The 19959-nt window shown below is 46.0% G+C and overlaps 1 protein-coding gene across 1 annotated transcript in view; it reads right to left on the bottom strand.

Moving 5' to 3' along the window:
- LOC147663427 (maestro heat-like repeat-containing protein family member 1) overlaps positions 1 to 19959 on the bottom strand; it is a 114295-nt gene that overhangs the window by 63459 nt on the left and 30877 nt on the right. The window contains exon 3 of the mRNA XM_086950468.1: positions 1203 to 1295. Within this exon, the coding sequence (XP_086806594.1) occupies positions 1203 to 1295 (93 nt within the window). The remainder of the gene's footprint in view (positions 1 to 1202; positions 1296 to 19959) is intronic.

Here is a 19959-nt window from a genome sequence, read left to right on the forward strand (position 1 = left end):
GATTGAAAGAGACCACAAAGGGGGAGAAAGAGCTCTATGACAAAGCTAGACCTCAGGACATTGTGGCAAAGATCTCCTTGTGTTTGCCAAGATACCACATACCATCTGAATATATTAATTCTTGCAGAGAGGAGCAAACAGAAGACCATTCAAAGAGGAACCTGTAAAGGGATGGCTTTCCAAGACTTGATACACGACTCTCGGAACAAGTAGACTGTTTATGGGATAGCATGGTTTTGTCTAAATATAAATAAATCTAAAACACTTGCACTGATGCCTGCACAAACAGAAGTGAAGGGATTTAAAAAATAACTTCTATTACACTAAATATTAAAGACTTTGCATCACCCCATCACTGCCAAAGATGGTCCCTGATAAATGGTTAGCATTAGTAAAAGATATTAAGCAGGATCTGAGTAAATGTAGTATGCTCCCAGTCTCTTGGAAAGTACTCATAGCAGCAATAAAAAAAGAAGCATTGAAAATGCATAGGTCTTGCTTTTGATTAAGTTAAAGGCATTAGCTTTGCTAATGCTATTGTATAGCAAAGCGAATGGCTTTAACTTGATTTTGAATTATGCATTTGGATTGTTTGAACTTATTTGTAGGGTAGTTTCTGTACATATTGACTTTAGGAACCCCAGCTGGATAAATAATGAATTTACTTTGATCTATGACATTAATCAGATGTATATGATATATACTATTTATCATTATCTATATAAGTATATGTTATATAGTAAAGTCTAGATGGACAATTGACCCTCAGAGATAATCATTGTTAGTGATTATATATTTGTTTGTAAACCATTGTTATTGGGCAAATCTTTTCTTTTTCATGTCTCCATCCTTGGTGTACCTCCCTGTGTCCCTTTCCTTGTCAGGCCACTCTGTTGCTACCTATTATCAGAGCCAGAATTGCTGAGAGGTAGACTTATGGGTGGTTCCTGCTGATGACCTCTCAACGCTGAAAGATCTGACAGAGGTATTTGCATTGTATTCTTTCTTTGCATCCTTGAAGCAAATTGGTTCATGTAGGCTCTTTATGGGTGATCATTTAATATTTTATACAAGCGAGTTCCCAAATGTTCCCCTCTAAAAATACTCTTACTATAAATTGGATTAATGCAGGACCCTCTTTGTTAGGAAATGTCAGTTGTCTCCTGCTGAAATACTTTGCATGTCCTCATGTATATACTTACCAGGTGATGCAGAGCCGTAAGCACGGTTGGCACAGTTTCCTTCAGTGCTCTGCAACTCTTGGTAACAGCTGCCTTCATGCATAACTCAAGGGTCTGCAAGGAGATAAGTCAATTGAGATGAGGCCAAAGGGCAAAATTGAGGACATGGTGAGGGTCAATGGTAAATGACAAACATCAAATTATACATTCTGTATGAATGCTAGAGTGAGTTTGTGTGTGAACAAGCTCTCTTATGTACTAATTCTAAATACACATGACCACAAGTATTTTTTGAAAGGTGACCATTAATATGTCTAATTGTTTCTTCATTGATGGCTCTGTTTTTTTGACTCACAGTGCCTCACACAGGAGTACCCTTTTATAATTAATGCCTGTCAGCAATCAAGATCTCTAATGTCCATAGGGATTTCTGTAGAGGTTACCTAATGGAGTCAGATTTTGGATTATAGACCTTCAAGGAACCACAAGAGGACACATGCAGCATTTAACTGGTGTAACTGTAATAAATGATGGATGGAATGCTGAATGATTGAAACATTCTCCCCCAGTCAAGAGATATGGTTTAAATCCATCATTCTTTTGCCCACTATGCCACCAGAGTTTGGACGCAGCCTTAAGCAAATCAGTCTTGACACTGTGTCTCATGGGAACAGTCCAGAGAAAATCGCCAAACCAGGTCCTCCCTGGACCAGAAACAAGCATCCTGGGACCGGTTCCAGGTTATGTCACCCTTTATCAGCCAGGCTAGCTTCAATACAGTGGCACAGTGAGCAAGGGACCCATGTCTGTGAATGTCCTTCCCACTTAGGGTGAAAAGTGTAACTGCAACAAATGATGGACGGAATGCTGAATGATTCAAACATACTCCCCAAGTCAAGAGATCTGGGTTAAATCCATTGTTCTTTTGCCCACTGCTGCACCCCAGTTTGGACCCACCCATATGCAATCAGCCTTGACCTTGTGCCTCATGGGAACAGTCCAGAACGAACTGCCAAGCCAGGTCTCCCTGGACAGGAAACAAGCATCCTGGGACCGGTTTTATTTCACCCTTCATCAGCCAGGCTAGCTTGAATCCAGTGGCACACTGAGCAAGGGGCCCACGTCTGGCGCATACTCATCCCACTTAGGGCGATAAGTGTAACTGCAACAAATGATGGACGGAATGCTGAATGATTCAAACATTCTCCCCCAGTCAAGAGATCTGGGTTTCCTTTGCGTATGTCACCCCAAGTTGGAAGGGTATGCCCAGACGTTGGTCCCTAACTCACTACACCACTGGATTCAAGCTAGCTTGGCTGATGAAGGGTGATGCCCTGAAACCGGTCCCAGGATGCTTGTTTCCAGTCCACGGAGGACCTGGCTTGGCAGTTTGAGCTGGATGGTTCTCACAAGGAACAGGGTCAAGACTGATTTGCATATGGCTGTGTCGCAACTGGGGTGGTGCGGTGAGCAAAAGAATGATAGATTTAACCCAAATCCTTGTGACAGGGGGTGAATGTTTGCATTGCCCAGCATTTCGTCCATCAATTGTTCCTTTACATATGTCGCCCTAAGTGGGTGGGTCCCATGCTCACTACACCACTGGATTCAAGCTAGCCTGGCTGATGCAGGGTGATGCTCTGAAACCAGTCCCAGGATGATTGTTTCCAGTCCATGGAGGACCTGGCATGGCAGTTTGGGCTGGAAGTTCCCACAAGGAACTGGGTAAAGACTGATTTGCATATGGATGGGTCCAAACTGGGGTAGTTTGTTAGCAAAAGAATGATGGATTTGACACAGATTGTTGTGACTTGGGGTGAATGTTTGCATTGTCCACCATTCTATCCATCAATTGTTCCTTTTGCATATGTCGTCCTGAGTAGTACGGGTATGCCCAGATGTGGGTCCTGTGTGCACTACACCACTGGATTCAAGCTAGCCTGGAGGATGAAGGGAGATGCCCTGAAACCGGTCCCAGGATGCTTGTTTCTGGTCCAGGGAAGACCTGGCTTGGCAGTTCGTGTTGGACTGTTCCCTCAAGGAACTTGGTCAAGACTGATTTGCATATGGCTGGGTCCAAATTGAGGTGGTGTGGTGAGCAAAGGAATTATGGATTTAACCCAGATCTTTGTGACTTGGGGTTACTGTTTGCATTGTCCAGCATTCCGTCCATCAATTGCTCCTTTGCATATGTCACCCCAAGTGGGAAGGGTATGCCCAGACGTGGGTCTGGTGCTCATTACACCACTGGATTCAAGCTAGCCTGGCTGATGAAGGGTGATGTCCTGAAACGGGTCCCAGGATGCTTGTTTCTAGTCCATGGGAAGAAAGGCTTTGCAGTTCAGGCTGGATGGTTCCCATAAGGAACAGGGTGAAGACTGATTTGCTTAAGGCTGGGTCCACACTGGGGTGGTGTGGTGAGCAATAGAATGATGGATTTAACCCAGATCCCTGTAACTGGGCTTGAAGGTTTCCATTGCCCAGCAGCCCGCTCATCAATTGTTCCTTTGCAAATGTCGCCCTAAGTGGGAAGGGTATGCCCAGACGTGGGCGCCGTGCTTAATTCACCACTGGATTCAAGCTAGCCTGGCTGATGAAGGGTGATGCCCTGAAACTGGTCCTAGGATGCTTGCTTCCAGTCCAGGGAGGACCTGGCTTGGTAGCTCAGGCTGGACTGTTCCCACAAGGAACAGGTCTAAGACTGAATTGCATATGGCTGGGTCCAAACTGTGGTGGTGTGGTGAACAAAAGAATGATGGATTTAACCCAGGTCTTTGTGACTGTGGGTGAATGTTTGGATTGTCCAGAATTCTGTCCATCAATTGTTTCTTTTGCATTTAACTGGGGCATGCCCTAACGCATGTAGCCTAGAATCACTTCTTGTCATTGTGGGCCCTGTATTCCTAACCACAGTTGCTGAAGGCCCTCGTTTTGGTTGTCCTAGTTCTCTTGGTGATTCTAGTTTTCTGGGTTGTCTGCTATGCCTGCTTCTTATGGCACTCTTGTCTAGATCCTCTTGGCCATTTTAGTCCCTCCCCCCAGTCATGGTCTCCTTGTTCCTCATCCTCCTGCTGGTCTTGATGGTACTAACTAGTTTTGTTGCTCTCCCTTTCCTTTTTCAAATCCTTATTCTGTATTTGCTACACCCATCCCTATTCCTCCTAATGCTTGTTCTCACGATTCTCTTGTTGCTTGTATCCTGGTCCTCCAGGTCATGGTCCACTGATTCTCTTGGGGGACCTGGTAATCCTAGTGCTCCTAGTCTTCTCGGCTGCCCTGGTCCCTCTGCTCCTCCTGGTCATTCTCCTCATCCTGGTCTTCCACCAGCAGGTTTTCCTCTTCATGCTCCTGGTTTACCAGCTCTTCCTTTTCCTAGTTCTCCTAATTTCATGTTGGTTTTCAAGCTATCCTTTTTTCTAGATCTCTTCCTCCTGATTATCTTCTTAATCTTCTTTACCCTGTCCCACCTCGTAGTTTTCCTCAAACTCATACTTCTGGTCTTCATCCACATATTCTTGGTCCTGATCTTCTGGGTATTGATAATTGGTCATAAGTGGCCCTCATCCTCCTGAGACCCTTGTCCTGTTGGTAAATATTATCTTTACCATGGTGCTTCTTGCTGTGTCCCTCCTTGTTGTTCTTCTGGTGATCTTGCCCTGGTGTTCTTGGAACTTTTCATCCTTCTGTTCCCAGTCCTGCTGGTCCTCATGATCTTGCTTGTCCTTGTGTTTATGGTCCAGCTAGTCTTGGTCATCCTCTTCCTAGTCCTCTGGATCCTCTAGTGCCATTCCTCCTAGCGGTCCTGATGTTGACCCTCATGGTGATCATGGCGGTGACTGCTGTTCTGTTCCTCCTGGCCTCCTCTTTCTCCTTCTCTTCTTAATTCTCCTCCTTTTTCTGTTCCTGCTCCTCCTGGTTTTCCTCCTTATTCTCCTAGTCCTCTTGGAAGTCCTTTTCCCAGTCCTCCTGGTCTTGATCCTCTTGTTTTCCCTAGTACTTGGACAAGGTATTGGCCCCCTGTTGGTCAAGTGACCCAAATCCTTCTGGTGGTCCTGGAGTTCATAAACTTCTTAGTGGTCCTGGACCCCCTTCAACTCCTCTAGTCATCCTCATGGCCATCTTCCTTCTCCTCATCCTGTGTGTGGTCTTTGTAGTGGTCTAAGTCCTCCTTGTGGATCTGGCCGTCTTCTTCCTTCTTGTTCTTGTGTCCTAGTCCTCCTGATGCCCCTCGTTTTCCACTTGCCAATCATTCTCCTCCTCTTTGGCCTCCTGGTTCCGGTATTCCTCATTCTAATTCTCCTCCTGGTTTTACTGATCCTTCCTTTTGTCTTGGGCATGCTGGTCCTCATGTCCTTGTGGCATCAGTCATTCTAGCAGACTTGGTCTTTGGTGCCTGATCCTCCAGGTCTTTTTCATGGCCCTACTGATATTGCTTTCTCTTCCTTCTTTTGGACATCCAGTTCCTAACCCTACTGGTGGACCTGGTCATTCGCCTCCTCCTCCATTCAGTTGTACTGGCCCTTTTTCTGGTCCTTTGTGAGATTCTTGTACCCTTGTCCTCCTCGTCTGTGTAACCTCTTCACCCCTTAGTTCTCCCTCTTCATCCCACAGGTCCTCTGGGTATCTGCCTGATTCTGCAAGTGCTTCACCAATATATCCTCATCCAAAGTCAACCAGATACAGCCTCCAGCCAGAGGACACACTGAGATTGAGAATGTTTAGATGGACACCATTGAAAGGAAATTAGCCCCCTGTTTACATTTAGATAGTGAAATACAGTCATAATTTGGATGTTCCCCTAAACCCTGGACCTAGGTGCCACTACACCTGTTTCAGTATTAGCATTAGTGGATAAGGGATTTTTCAATGTCCCTCTTGCAGCCCTGCCATTGTGAACCAAGGGAGTGCAGATGTGCCTAATAGGGGGAGGGGTTGCTTAGAAGAGACACAGAGGTGACTTAGAGGCAGTAGCTGCAGCACATAAGATGGGTGACTGAAAGTAGATTTAGGAACACATTTAGGTTCCCAGATGTTAATGAGGAGAATGATCACCTTCAGTGAAGGCTCAGAAGACTCATCAGGGGAACAGCCTCAAAGGTGCATGGCCAGTAGGGTTTACACCAAAATGTTGTCATTTGTTTTTGGTTTGTAGCTGGCTTTAAAATTTTTATTCTAAGTGGAGGCTTTCAAAAGAAGGCCCATAAGGGAATCGTAACACCCTGTCCTTTGAACTGTAAGAGCTCAGACCAGGCAGAAACTGAATCACTTTGGACCTCAACATTAATCTTCTAGTCTCAAGGCTCATAAAAGTATATTTCTGTGCAAATGAAAATTGGCAGATTGAAGAAGTAATGATTCCAATAGCGAGTCCACCAAGGTCTGTCTCTCTTGCTTTTCCAGCAAATATAATTCACACCCCAGTAACTGTAGACTATTTATTTTGCAAAAATATTTTTTAAGTTCACATCGCAACCACAAATAGTATTCAATAATGCAAACACATTATTGATTTCCAACATGGTACATTTCAAGGGCTCCTCTTAAGACTGCTTTGTTTTACCTGTTTGGTCACCAGGAGTGTAATGCAAAGTCATTGTGATCTTTAGTGAAGGTCATTTATACATTTACTTGGACTGTCTAACTTTTATTTCAAAGGGTGTATGTAGCCCCTCAGACTAGAGAAGATACAATGGCACACAGTTTGTTCTAAGAGGTCTTCTTCTTCAACCAACTTTATTTCGTTTCAAGAAACCATAAAAGTGCACAGGACAAAAGCAATATAAATACATAAAAGCACAATAGATACGAATTACAGGTCATAGCAGTGTAATATATAAAACAATTACATTAATAATACATTGATTGTGAAAATGCTAAAACAATACTAAGACGAAAGCCGAAGGGATAAAAACCTCAGAAAAAAGTTCTAGGAAGTGGGCTCATTAGGGGTCGCCTATGTTACTTGTGTTATCTATATTATTGTCTAGTATGGGGAGGTCAAAAATATTCACTAAAATAGGTGGGGTACTAATGAGCCCTGCAATGATTGAAATAATATAATTTTCAAGCAATAAAACATAAATGGATGTCATTATACTGATACATTTCACCTAGCTGCTCGTCCTAATATAATGATAGGAGACTTATATTCGATTTTGCGATACAATCATACAAGTACATAAGAGAATCCATCACAGTAAAAAAAAGTATATGAATAGATTCATATGCCATACAATACAAGTGGTATTGTCCCCTATCGTATCACTTTATGAACCCCTCATATGAAACATTGATACTTTATAATATATTAATTGCGAATTTAGAAGTTGTAAAACAAAAAAGTTGCCCTGTCACAATCAAAGGAACCAATTAAAAGAAGTGGATTTGAAAATTTGTGATGGAGATGTTCAAACATAGGACATATCATCACGATGTGCAAAATATCACTTTTAAAAGACAAATTACAGGAACAAAATGGAGAATCGGTATACTTAAACCATTTTTCCTCTGGATTTAACAACTGATGAAACAGACCCAGCCTAAAAAAGTTAAAAGACAGTACTGGTGAACAGGCATCCCATAGAGTAAGTATGACTGGAACTGTCTTAAAGATGATCATTTTTTTAAATAATGGTTTGGCCAGTGATAGAGCTTCTCTCTCAGCAGCCTGGAACTAACTGTCTGTTGGACTCCTCCCTGCGGTCATGTGCATTCTTGTCAGCAAGCGAGTGAGGCTGCGGTGTTGGAGAGTGGAACGGCCGTTTGGAAGTGACATTGCTGGATTTGCCTCATTGTAGCCGTAGCCGTAACCGTAACTCCTCTGCCACTCCTCTGAGGGCTGTATTGGGCGCTCCCACTGCTGGTGCTGCTCCTTCAAGAACCAGGCGGTGTGTGCCACGGTTGCTCACGGCCTTTTGCAGCCTCTTGCGGCAGCAATTGCAGTTGCAGCTGAAGTGATATGAGCCAAGAGCCCTTGTGCCGGCAAAGAACACAGAGCATAAATGTCATCTGGAGGTGAGGAGAAGAGAGAGGGGAGAGCTAAGCTGAGGGGAGAGCCGTGGTCAAGTACTTACTTTCGCTTAGTTGCGGCCCCCTCTTGACTCCCACTTGACCCTCTTGGCTCTGCCCAGCCCCTCTTCAAACCCTGATGGCCATAAGGCCCTATTGCTCTTTCTCGTCCTGCTGCCTCAACTCTTAACGAATTCCTGCCTGGGGACCCGTGCAGAGGAGTAAACGGTAGTCAGGAGGACTAAGCCCCCTGAAATCCAGAGATGCAGCATCAGCCACAGTAGAGCAGCCGTCAGGCTAATTAGACGGGTCGCGGGACCAGCAGGTTGGGAAGCCAAGCACAAGCGCAGCCACCATTAGTAGGTGGCTGCTAAGTGAGAGACCCGGTAGCCAGCAGAAGCGGCCAGAACAGGACCGGGTGCAGCTTGCAAGCGAACTGCATTGTCCCCACTTGTTGGCCCCGATTGCCTCCCACTTCTCCTCTTGCATTCAGGAGCAGCATCGCAGAAACAGAAAGGAGAGCAGATTAGCAGCAGAGAATAAAACAAGGGCAAAGCGGTGTACAAAGACAACCAGAGATGGTAGCAGCCCTGTGGGGTTAAGAGTTCTTTCTTGTCCTGTCGCTGGGGGTTGAGAGACTCGGGCCCCCGGCTTCTTACTGCACCTAGTCCAAGAGGGGTTCCAGTAGGTGTTTCTCAGTGCACTTAGTGGTGGCTGACCAGCTGTCCTCTGCTCTCAGCGTCTATTCCTCCTTGCTGGTGAAACTGTCTGGTACCCTAAGATGCAACTAGAGCCAACAAGCAGATCCACTGGAAGTGAAACTGTGAGAAGTTGGCCTGGCATATGCTGTCCACTATTCTAGTGGGCACCTTGCACAAGTCCAAACGACCCTTATTGATGGTAGGTTTAAAGATAATCTATATAGAAAGCTATCCTAGTGGTAGCTGTGGAGAGCAACCTTCAGGCTAAGTCTTGAAGGTATGTAAAGCAGCTTGTTTTGCCAGTCTATAATCTCATGAATGACCAATTGAAAGGAGAACCACGCTAGGTATATATATAACATATATGTATTTATTCTAAACACATCCCTCTAGTCTCTTTATGAGGCTAGAGGCGAAAGTACATTTGGTAAACTTATTTAGCACACAGTAAATTAGCACAATATATGATTAGCCCTAGGGGCGTAATAAACCATATACTAAGAAAGTAGTATAAGAACTACAATAGACATAGAGACAAGGCCTAGGGCCTGTAAAACCGCTGGGGCAACCAGGAACCACCCAAGGAAGTGACAGAGATGACCCACGGGGCACACGTGCAGTGTCTAAACACAGCCGAGAATCACCATTGACTTCTATGGAGAAAGTTGAGGTTAGAATTTTAAAGATTAGGGACACTCAGAAGTGGACTTGGAGCAAACCCATTTAGAACTAGGCAGCTCTAGAGTCAATACCCACGGGAGCACCGGAGTACTCGAGTTACATCACCCGTGGAAGCCGGGTGCATAGGTGTCTTTTTGTGTCAGGTTTCGTCGTCGTTTTCTATGGTGAGCTGCGGAAAAGAGCTGCAGCGACCAAGTAGAAAGTGTCCGGATGGATCCAAGGGTGGATCAGAGAGATGAAGAACCTGAAAGCAGAGAGGACAGAGTCTGGGTTACTAGCCAGTGACCAGGAAGGCGATGAGCAGATGCCCACCGATGTCCGGTGATTACAGGTGCAGAAGGTGAAGCTTGACTCTTCAGCAATGAGGACCAGGATGCCTCAACAACAATAAGGAGCTGGATTTGAGCAGTGCCATGAGGGATGTCGAGTGCTGTGGTGTCGGTATCTGGATTGGACCCAACAAGCCTTGGCAAGAGCAACCCATGTAGAAAGCAAATAAATTGGCGTTGGTGCAGACCAGAAAGGTCTGAGGGACTCACATTTTGGAGGGGAGTCAGGGCACATCTGGAGCAATCAGGGAAGCCCAAGAAACAAAAGAGTTACCTTCATGGGGACCCACCAGTCGACGGCCCAAGGACTATAATTAGCCCAATGCACAACTTCGGGAAAGCTTGGTAAGTTGATGCACTAGCAAATGTGCATAGTGTCCAGGAGTTCCGATTTCAAGTCACTTGTGAGGGCTGCGGGTCTCAGCTTTGCTGGGATCTCATGTCGGCCTCGGGGAAGTCTGGAAGTCTGTGTCCTGTGTTGCAAATCTGTCGGGATCCGGCGGGAGCCTTGGAAATGCAGACCTGCAAGATGCATCTTTGGAGCCGGTTTGAACAGGGAAGTCACTCCTTGACCACAAGGGAGATCCTTCTGTCTTCTAGTCGAAATAGAATGTCAAAGTTCCAGGATATATGTTGTAAAGTTTCGTCCAGGTATAATCCAAAGTATTAAGGACTGGGTTCCTATACTTATTCTAAGTTTAGTGGTTGGACTTACTCTAGGGTCCCAACTACTGGAGGACCCAGGGAGGGGGTGGTTACACCCCTTTCCCCTTGTCCAGTTTTGCGCCAGAGCAGGGGCTGAGTGCCCCTGCAACCGGTTTGAACTTGGCTATGCACAAGGACACCAAGTGTGTCCGCAGCACTGTCTGAAAAGCATTCTATAAATGCACCCACCCACCCCAAATACACTAAAGCCTACCTGGGAGGTGGTTACACCTCCCTGTGACAGGAAACCTATTGCCCAGGCCTTCCCTGCTGGAGTTTGGTCCAGCAGCAGGAGGTCAGGCCCGTGTCTGTGGCTGCAGCATTCATTTTGTGATGCTGGGGTTCTTTTAAACTATTACCGGTTAGGTAAGTGTGTACATGTCTTCTCCCTCTAGAAGGGTGGAATTCTACCCCCGCCGCCAGGACTGGTGGGGTGTAGGATTCCAAAGTGTTTGACACCAAACACATGTTTCCATACAGCCATTCCAAATTTAGCATTTACCGCAAGGTTATAATGCACTTAAGAGTATATGGTCTGGCTGCATCACAGAACAGCATCAGAGAATAGATTCCGAAAGCTGCAGAGTGGCTCAGCTCATACTTGGGCACCCTCTCACACAAAACCAAGCACTCTGCCTTCAGGATTGATAAGGCCTGCCAAGGAGTGACTTATAGGTTTATAGGTGGCAGTGTAGTAGTAGTAGTAGAAAAGCTTTATTCGATTTCACAAAATATAAAATCATAAAAGCGACAATTCATTTGTTAAGTCAAACATTCCAATGAATTACAGATGAGAACAGTAAATAGGTTCATAAAAGTTTTAAGAGCTAATTAAACTTTTCCTTTTCCTCAAGATACTTTTTAAAAAACCTGTCATTATTCCAACACAGTATGTATCATTTAAGGATTGTAGAAACAATTGAGCCGGGCGACATTGATGCCATGAACCTTGTTTTTTTAAAAATGGTTTGATCCATCTTGTCCTTTCTGTTGAATAAAATTTACCAAAACATATTACATGCAGAGTAGATTGGTCTGATATATTATCGCACGGGCATTTGCAGAGCATTCTGGACCAATCGTTTACTTTAGAAAATGTAGTTAAGCGAAAGAAATAGTAGAATCTAAATCTTGTCAGGATATACCTATCATAGCCCTCCTGACACTAAACCAAATAGGGTTGAATTGAGGCCAAGACCAGGGTGAGTTGGTGTTGTAATACTGTTTTTTTATTTCATTCCACTCCTAGCCTTAATGTTTCTAGATGGTTCCAGCAAAGTGACTTTAAATCTTTCCTCGTTATGTTGTTTAGGGAGTCTGGCTTATGGTAAAACTCTGGTCTCCCCAAGTCATTTGTAAACTTGCGAATATAACACAACCATGGAATGTTGGCGGCCTGATCCAAACCCAAGGAATCTTTAATTATATCTCTATTTAAAACTAGGACAGGTGAGGTCCAGGCTCTGTGCTATAACAGTATTGGTTGCATGCTTATCAAGTCGCTGACATGGCCGATGCCCAGTCCAGAATGACAATTAAAAACAGGAGTACATTGAGTAATAGCTAAAATAAATCTTAAAAAAGCATTTTCTACTTTTTGAATGGCTGAGCTATCACAGGCTCCCCAAACGCCTGCTCCATAAATAGCTGTGCTTATGCACTTAGCCTGATAGATTTTTAGCAGGATTTCTGGTGGCCTTTTCCCCATTTTTCTTGCAAATATCATGAGTGCTGCCATTGCTCTTTTAAACGACAATGTCCTGCTTCTAATAGCTGGTCCCCAGGATCCCGATTCTTCTAAAATGATGCCTAAATAGGAGAATGTTTTAGTGGGTGCAAATTTTTTTCATTCCCGGCGAACAGGGCGCAGGATCTATCCTTGCCCCTCCCACAGGTCATAACAAACTTTTTTTAACATTAAGTTTCAAACCCCTATTATCCATAAAGTTTATATAGGTGTCTAGTGCCGTCTGAAGGCCAATTTGTGTTCTCGCCATTAAGACGGCCTCGTCGGCATACAGGAGTGAAACAATCTGTTTATGGTTAACCTGGGGTGAGTCTCGTACTTTGGCCACCAGTTCTTTTTCCAAATCGTTGGTATATAAGGTAAAAAGGAAAAGGGGCGAGTATGCAGCCTTGTCTGACGCCTCTCCTCACATGAAAAGGCTTGGTACATATACCTTTTAAACCAAATCTCACCTTGGCTGTAGCACCTGCATAGAGTTGTCTTAAAAATAATATAAGTACCTCATCCACCTTCATGCCTGATCAAATCTGCCATAAACGACTATGGATTACGCAGTCAAAAGCAGCGCTTAAGTCGACAAACGCTGAGTATAATTTGCCTCCCTTAGCCTGAGTATGTTTTCCATGTAAAATGGAAAAATTTAGCACCTGCTCTACAGTGCCCCGCCCCTCCCTAAACCCGTATTGTACTGGACTTAATACGTTAGTATCTTCTGCCCATTGTTGGAGGCTGCTCAAAATAACCCTGCCAGTAACTTTCATAAAGGAGTCAAGCAGGGATATAGGACGTTAACAGGAAGGATTATCCTGGTCCCCCTTTTTAAATATAGGGATAATTACTGATTCGGACCAGGTTTTAATGAAGCCCAACTTGCAACTTGATTCAAGAACTCGGGTTAATAGTGGGGACCAAAGTTCAACCAAGTACTTTAATAAGTCGATCGGGGTGCCGTCGGGGCCCGGCGCTTTACCTCCCTTACTTTGTTTTATGGCTTCTAATACTTCCTTGTTACTGATATTAATTTTAATTTGTGCAAATTTTTCTGGACCCTCCTGGGTTGCGATCCCCGTGTATGCAATTTTATCAGTCCCCCCAGGATTATATACTTCTGCGAAGAAGTCTACCCACAGATCTTCTGATATAGCCACCTCAATTCTCGCCCCATCCCCCGTGCTAAAAAACGGTGCCTTAACTGCTCCCCAAAAGAGTGAGCTATCCTTCTTTAACGAAGCATCATATAGATTGGTCCAAGCCAGCTTGCATCTCTTTCTTGCTAAATAGTATTCCTTCCTGCAACTCCTAACTTTTTCAGAATCCCTCCTCGTACTATGTGAGGCCTTTTTCAGTTGGGAGTAGGCCTTTGTACAGTCAGAGTCGAACCATCCATTCTTGTTGGATTTAAAATCTCTGTTGGGGCGCTGTAAGATTTTTTGGATTATCCTTGTAATATCGGCAAAAGAACCCAGTATGTCTAAGTGTGATGCCTCTTCCTGCAGACACTTTAAAATTGGAGTTATAGCCTCCATGATTATTTTCTTATTAGTGACCGCAGGGTCGCTCTTAGCCCATCGAAGGGAATACCCATTTTGTCTATACAATACCCACCCTTGAGTCCAGGCTAAGCTCTCTACCAGCGAGCTTGCCTTTTTATGAGGGAGTAAAATGTTAATACTGAGCGGGAGATGGTCACTGATCCCAACTGTATGGGTAGCGAAATCCGCTACCCAGGTTGCGTAGCTGTTTGAACAAACAATGAATCGATCAGGGTACTGAGTCCTCTCCCTACAAATGTTGGACTAAAATCAACAGTTAGAGAAACCTAGGTTATGTGTTGCCATGACTTCGTTAAAGCTGCCGCCCCCATTAGTGTGAATAAAGTGGGGCTGGTGGTCATCATCATCAACCTCACAATCGCCACATCCACTCAAGAACTGTTGGCAGAGGTTGTGATGAAAATCGCAGCCCTATATGAGGATGCAATCCTTCCCTGAGTTATCGCTCACACTCTTAACGTCCTCATTGAGTCACGGAGCCTATCACAAACCTGGCCCTTATCCAGATTATTATACATGTTAATGATTGTTAACTCAACCAGTGAGGACATTTTGATGACAATAATTTGGTAATAACTGGATGCTTTCACCATTTTTATCCCAACTGCCCCCAAAAGATTTGTGACATACACACAGATCCCACCTTTATTCCTTCCATGACTTGAGTAACCCGCAGGAACATGAAACGTTTTAAAACCTCTAAGATGAATTTCCTCCAAAGACCATGTCTCCTGCAGGCAAAGGATGTCAACATTTTTAATGAAATCTACCCAAATTGGGTTAATAGTCTTGGAACGAAGACCGGAAATATTCCAAAATACTACCCTCGCCCGTCCCTTTACAAACGACTCTTGGGTGCCATGGGTAACCACACTCCTTGCCCTGTGTTCCTCCCCAATTGTTACTATGGAAACCGGGGTGACACCTCCATCACTGCCAGAAGTTCCAGGGCCTAATTGCGGCAGTTTGTTCAGCAGTACTTTTTGTGCCTGTTCTGAGGTGGTCATTCCCGTGTCAGCATCCACGGGGGGTAGAAAATGGGGAGCAACCAATTTTAAGGTTTGTCGTTAGCATTCCTAACCTCGTAAATGAATACTCCCTCATGCCCTGGATCTTCTATAATTGGGGGCGTTGGGTAGCTGGTTGAAATACTACATTCCCGGGAGACCCTTGCCAGTATAGGTAAATCTACTTCATCTAGCGAGTGTAGAGGGGCAAACCTATTTGTAACTTCCAAATTATACCTCAGTGGATTGTTAAGAGGGTGACCAAAGGGGTGAATATTAAACTTATTTGGCATTTTGGGATAGTAGAAAAACCAAGTGGGAGCACATTTATGCCCGCCGTCCGCCTTCTATTATCCCCGTCCCGATCCAAGATTTCTTTGACTAAGGGTGGGGAGGCAAATGATAAAACTAAGCAATCCCCAACAAAGGACTTATTATTTGGGGCAAGCCACCTTACTCGCTTGCCATTTTAAATGAATGTAACATATCTCGTGTTAATCCCGTTTTCTGACCCAGGAAATGAATAGCTTTGTTTCTCAGTGTTTCCCAGTTTTCCCTCACCCCGTCCTCCACTATGGGAACGTTGGCCAAAACCAACGTATAGGGAGCTGCCGCGGGTGGGAGGTTCAGATTTGGCAAAAAATAGCCGTCATCTTGGTAAGGAAGTGTACTACTCCCTGTTTTTCCAGGTCCATCTACCGTGGGCATGGAAGAACGATGCCCACTATTATTTTGACTGGCAGAAGTGGGCGGCCTAACTTTGTGCGGACTGCAAGGCCGGCTAGGCTGAGTGTTGCTAGTACTACTAGGAGCAACCTGTTTACTGTGTACCTCTTTCCCTTGCACTGTGAGTATTGTCAAACACGAATATGGTGAGATCAACTATTGACTTCATGATGTCTCCATAATCAGTGTAGTTTTGGCCCTTGCTTAAGCGTTCATCGTTAGTGGATTTTGGACACATTTTTCTTTTGTTCCTTTCTGCTTTTTCTTACCTCTTTCCCTATATGTGATTTACTTTTACTCTTTAGGACATTTGGGGTTGCTGGAAATTCATGGATCTGAGGTACTAAAATAGTGTGGGGAGGATTCTTGGACATGCATACTCTTTTTTGGCAGGGGAGATCAGAGCCCTCTAGGTCAATTACAGAAATCTCGTCGCTACCCTGCTGTAAACACACATTGTGGTGATCCAGGGGAGATACATTTGCTATAAAAATTGCAGGTACATCACTCAACTCGTTTCTAACAGGTTCAATGATGCTTGTTGCGGACAGCCCTATATTGAGTTTTTCCTTTACGTTAGAAATTCGCTTCTCTATGGCTCCTACTGCACCCGTCAAATATTTCATTAGGGTCGTACTCGACTCTTTAACAATAGACGCTTTCTTGCCCGGTGGGCTAGTGTGTAGCTTTCTTTTCCCCATTTAACAAAAGGCCAGTTAGTAACTGCTATACCCTGATCGGTTGATGGAACTATACCCTTGCTGTTGTTTCACAAAGTTGGTACGTACTTATGAGTAAACAGCCCTGCACGCCCTCGCCACTTACATGTACAAACTAGACACAATAGACAGAGTGCACAAGTAAATATCCGGGTATTTAACTTACAGTGCGGTTGATAATTATCACCAGCTTTCTTTCCTGGTCCCCCTGTTGGCCCTCTAGGTTGATTAGCAGACCCAATAAGAATATGGGGTTGCAGACCCCGAGTCGATTATGGGTTATTGCAGACAGCAAGGATTACATACAATAAAGTCTATAGTGTCATTTACCCGTGGTTAAGTATTTCAATCCGCTCCAAAGCTAGTGATGAAACCAAAAGACCTGGTCCAGCCCAGCCCAGCCTCCTCCGGCCTTTGACGGGCGCGGACGGGCCCGCCCTTGGCCCGGGCTTTGCCTGGGCACGCCCGTGCGCGTCCCGCACCGCGGGAGGCGTGCTGATCTTTTAAGCGCCTCCGGGTGCTTAGAGGTGATGTCAATCAGGTGCGCGGCCCCCAAAGCACCCTGGGAGGTGTAGTCTGCTGGTTCCGGTGCTGCGTGGGCGGCAGTTCACTCCGGCAGGCGAGCCGGACCAGCAGCGATACTGCTGATGTCCCCAAACAAGTAGGTTTATCCAGAGAATGCAAGTAAAAGTGTCCCGCGTCGCAGGAGGCGCCCTGATCTATTAAACGCCTCCGGGCGCTTAGAGGTGGTGTCAATCAGGTGCGCGGCCCCCAAAGCACCCTGGGAGGTGTAGTCTGCGGGTCCCGGTGGTGCGTGGGCGGCAGTTCACTTCAGCAGGCGAGCCGGACCAGCGGCGATACTGCTGATGTCCCCAAACAGGTAGGATTATCCAGAGAATGCAAGTAAAAGTTTCCCGCACCACGGGAGGCGCCCTGATCTTTTAAGCGCCTCCGGGCGCTTAGAGGTGATGTCAATCAGTTGCGCGGCCCCCAAAGCACCCTGGGAGGTGTAGTCTGTGAGTCACGGTGCTGCGTGGGCGGCGGTTCACTCCGGCAGGTGAGCCGGACCAGCGGCGATACTGCTGATGTACCCAAAAAGGCAGGATTATCCAGAGAATGCAAGTAAAAGTTTCTCGCGCTGCGGGAGGCGCCCTGATATTTTAAGTGCCTCCGGGTCAGGATCGGACGTGGAGGGAGGCCCTCGCCTGTTCAGCTCTGACGATGAGGGCAGTGACGCACCTGCGTCTTGAGAAGGCTCAATGACGCCTCCAATAGTGACTCCTCAAACAGCTAACACATTGATATAACAGTCTAGTGGGCGCCCAGGACACACAGTGAGAGTTGCATGACCCGGAACTGAACCGCGTGCATGCACAATGGCATCCAGTCACCGGGATGTAGAGCGGCGACCGTCAGGACTTATTATGATGATTATAACACAAAGTCACTCTAATCCAGTGAAAACAATCAACACTCACTGTGATGCAAGGGGGCACATTCCCGCAGTCTTTTATGAATGTGCAGCCGCACCGGCAGAAGTCAGGGAGAGGAACCGCCACCACCCCACAACAATGAACTAAAGTCTACCTATGATGACCAGTTTGAACGTATTGCCTCCATCAGTAGGTCCCCCAAGTTGGGACTGTTCCCCAGAGTTGCAGTTTGTCCCCCTTTCTTTCCTAAATTTCCCAGATATCCTTAAGCGGGTGAGATGTGAAGAGACTGGACAATACAGAGTTCTCAGAGACGGTGAGCGGTGGGGGGAGGGTGGGGTGGGTAGGGGGAAGGGGACAATACAGCTAGAGAAGAACGCGGATTGTTCGTGTGACACGACACATAAAACACCAAACACAGACATAAAATTCGTCACACTGAACGTCAGGGGTATGCATACAGCTACGAAACGTTACTCTGTCTACGCCTATGTTAAGAGGCAACAGACCCAAGTGGCCCTCCTACAGGAGACACATCTGCCAGAACAGGAAGTAGGCCGCCTGCACAAAAAATGGCGGGCATACTCTTGTGCCACTGTGTACTCCGCCTTCACCAGAGGTACACTTATATGGATAAGACCAGGGGTGCCCTTTAAGGAACAAACTCGACACATAGATAGGGAAGGGCGATATGTAATCATGACAGGGCTATTAGAGGGTCAACCTATACTCATATGATGTATATACGCCCCCAATGTGGAACAAGACCCGTATTGGGAAAAACTTACAAACGTGCTAGCTCACTACACAGCCATGCCATGGCTCCTAGGGGGAGACTACAACTGCGTACTAGATTTACACCTAGATAGATCACATTCCCCACCACTATACTCGCCTGCGCATAAACAAACTGACCGCTTCCGTAGATGGGTAGAGCACTGGGCACTAGTGGATGCCTGGAGGGCGCGGAACCCAGACGCCAGGATGTACTCCTTTCACTCCATCCCTCACAACTTGCGAGTTAGACATAATAGGTTCCTGTGCTCCACAGACCTCTTACCCAAGATGCAATACGCTTACTATATGGGAAGGATAGTGTCGGACCATGATGCACACATAGGGACCCTTAGATGGAGACCGCCCCAACCCCCAGTCCCAACATGGAAACTGCCCCAAGACTGTCTCACTGATCAGGCCTTTCGCCACATCCATGGGGAATATATCCAGGAACATTTTCTACGGAACGCTGGCTCGGCCTCCTCCAGGGCAATAGAGTGGGATGCATATAAGGTCAGCGCCAGAGGACAATGTATCCAACAGGTGGTGGGGGTACGGAGAACACTAGAACAGACACTAAACGGAGCAGAGAAAAGATTGGCAGACATGTCCCGAGACACGGACCAGGGGATGGCCACACTAGCGCAGCTCTCAGTGGCAAAACTCTTACACGCAGAGGCGCCACGAGACCTACGCAAATACAACTTCGGCGCATATGCAACCAGGGCACACAGGGAGGGCAATAGAACGGGAGCGTTACTGGCATGGGTAGTCAAACAGGAAACGGCGTCACATCCCATCACAGAGCTCACAGTCAGGAATGGGCACCTAAAACACTCCCAAATCGACATCTTACACATATTTCAGGACTATTATACAGAAGTATACCGTGCCCCGACACCCGAGACACCAAGTGAGCTGGCACAATTTATGGACCCATCGCCTATGCCCACAATCTCCCTGGCAGATAGGAATGATTTAGACAGCAAAATTACACCCTCCGACATAAAGCATGCAATCGGGCCGTTAGCAAAGAAAAAAGAGCCGGGTATGGACGGATTCCCACTAGAGTACTACAGCACGTTCGCTGCCCAGATAGTGCCCCACCTAGCATCCACATACGACGACACCCTAACCAGAGGCATTTTACCGGAGTCGTTCTGCGAATCGGTGTTGGTGACATTTCCGAAACCCCATAGAGACCCAACACTCCCGGCCTCTTACAGGCCGATAACACTTCTGAACGCAGACTGCAAGATCCTGGGAAAGCTGTTGGCCAATTGCTACAGTCAAATTCTCCCAGCCTTGGTACATCCTGACCAATGCGGCTTCGTGCCACGATTTAATACTTCGCATAATTTACGTAGACTGTTTCATATACAGGACAGGGTA

Source organism: Lissotriton vulgaris, unplaced genomic scaffold (genome assembly GCF_964263255.1).
Source record: "Lissotriton vulgaris unplaced genomic scaffold, aLisVul1.2 SCAFFOLD_395, whole genome shotgun sequence".
NCBI classification, from domain to species: domain Eukaryota; kingdom Metazoa; phylum Chordata; class Amphibia; order Caudata; family Salamandridae; genus Lissotriton; species Lissotriton vulgaris.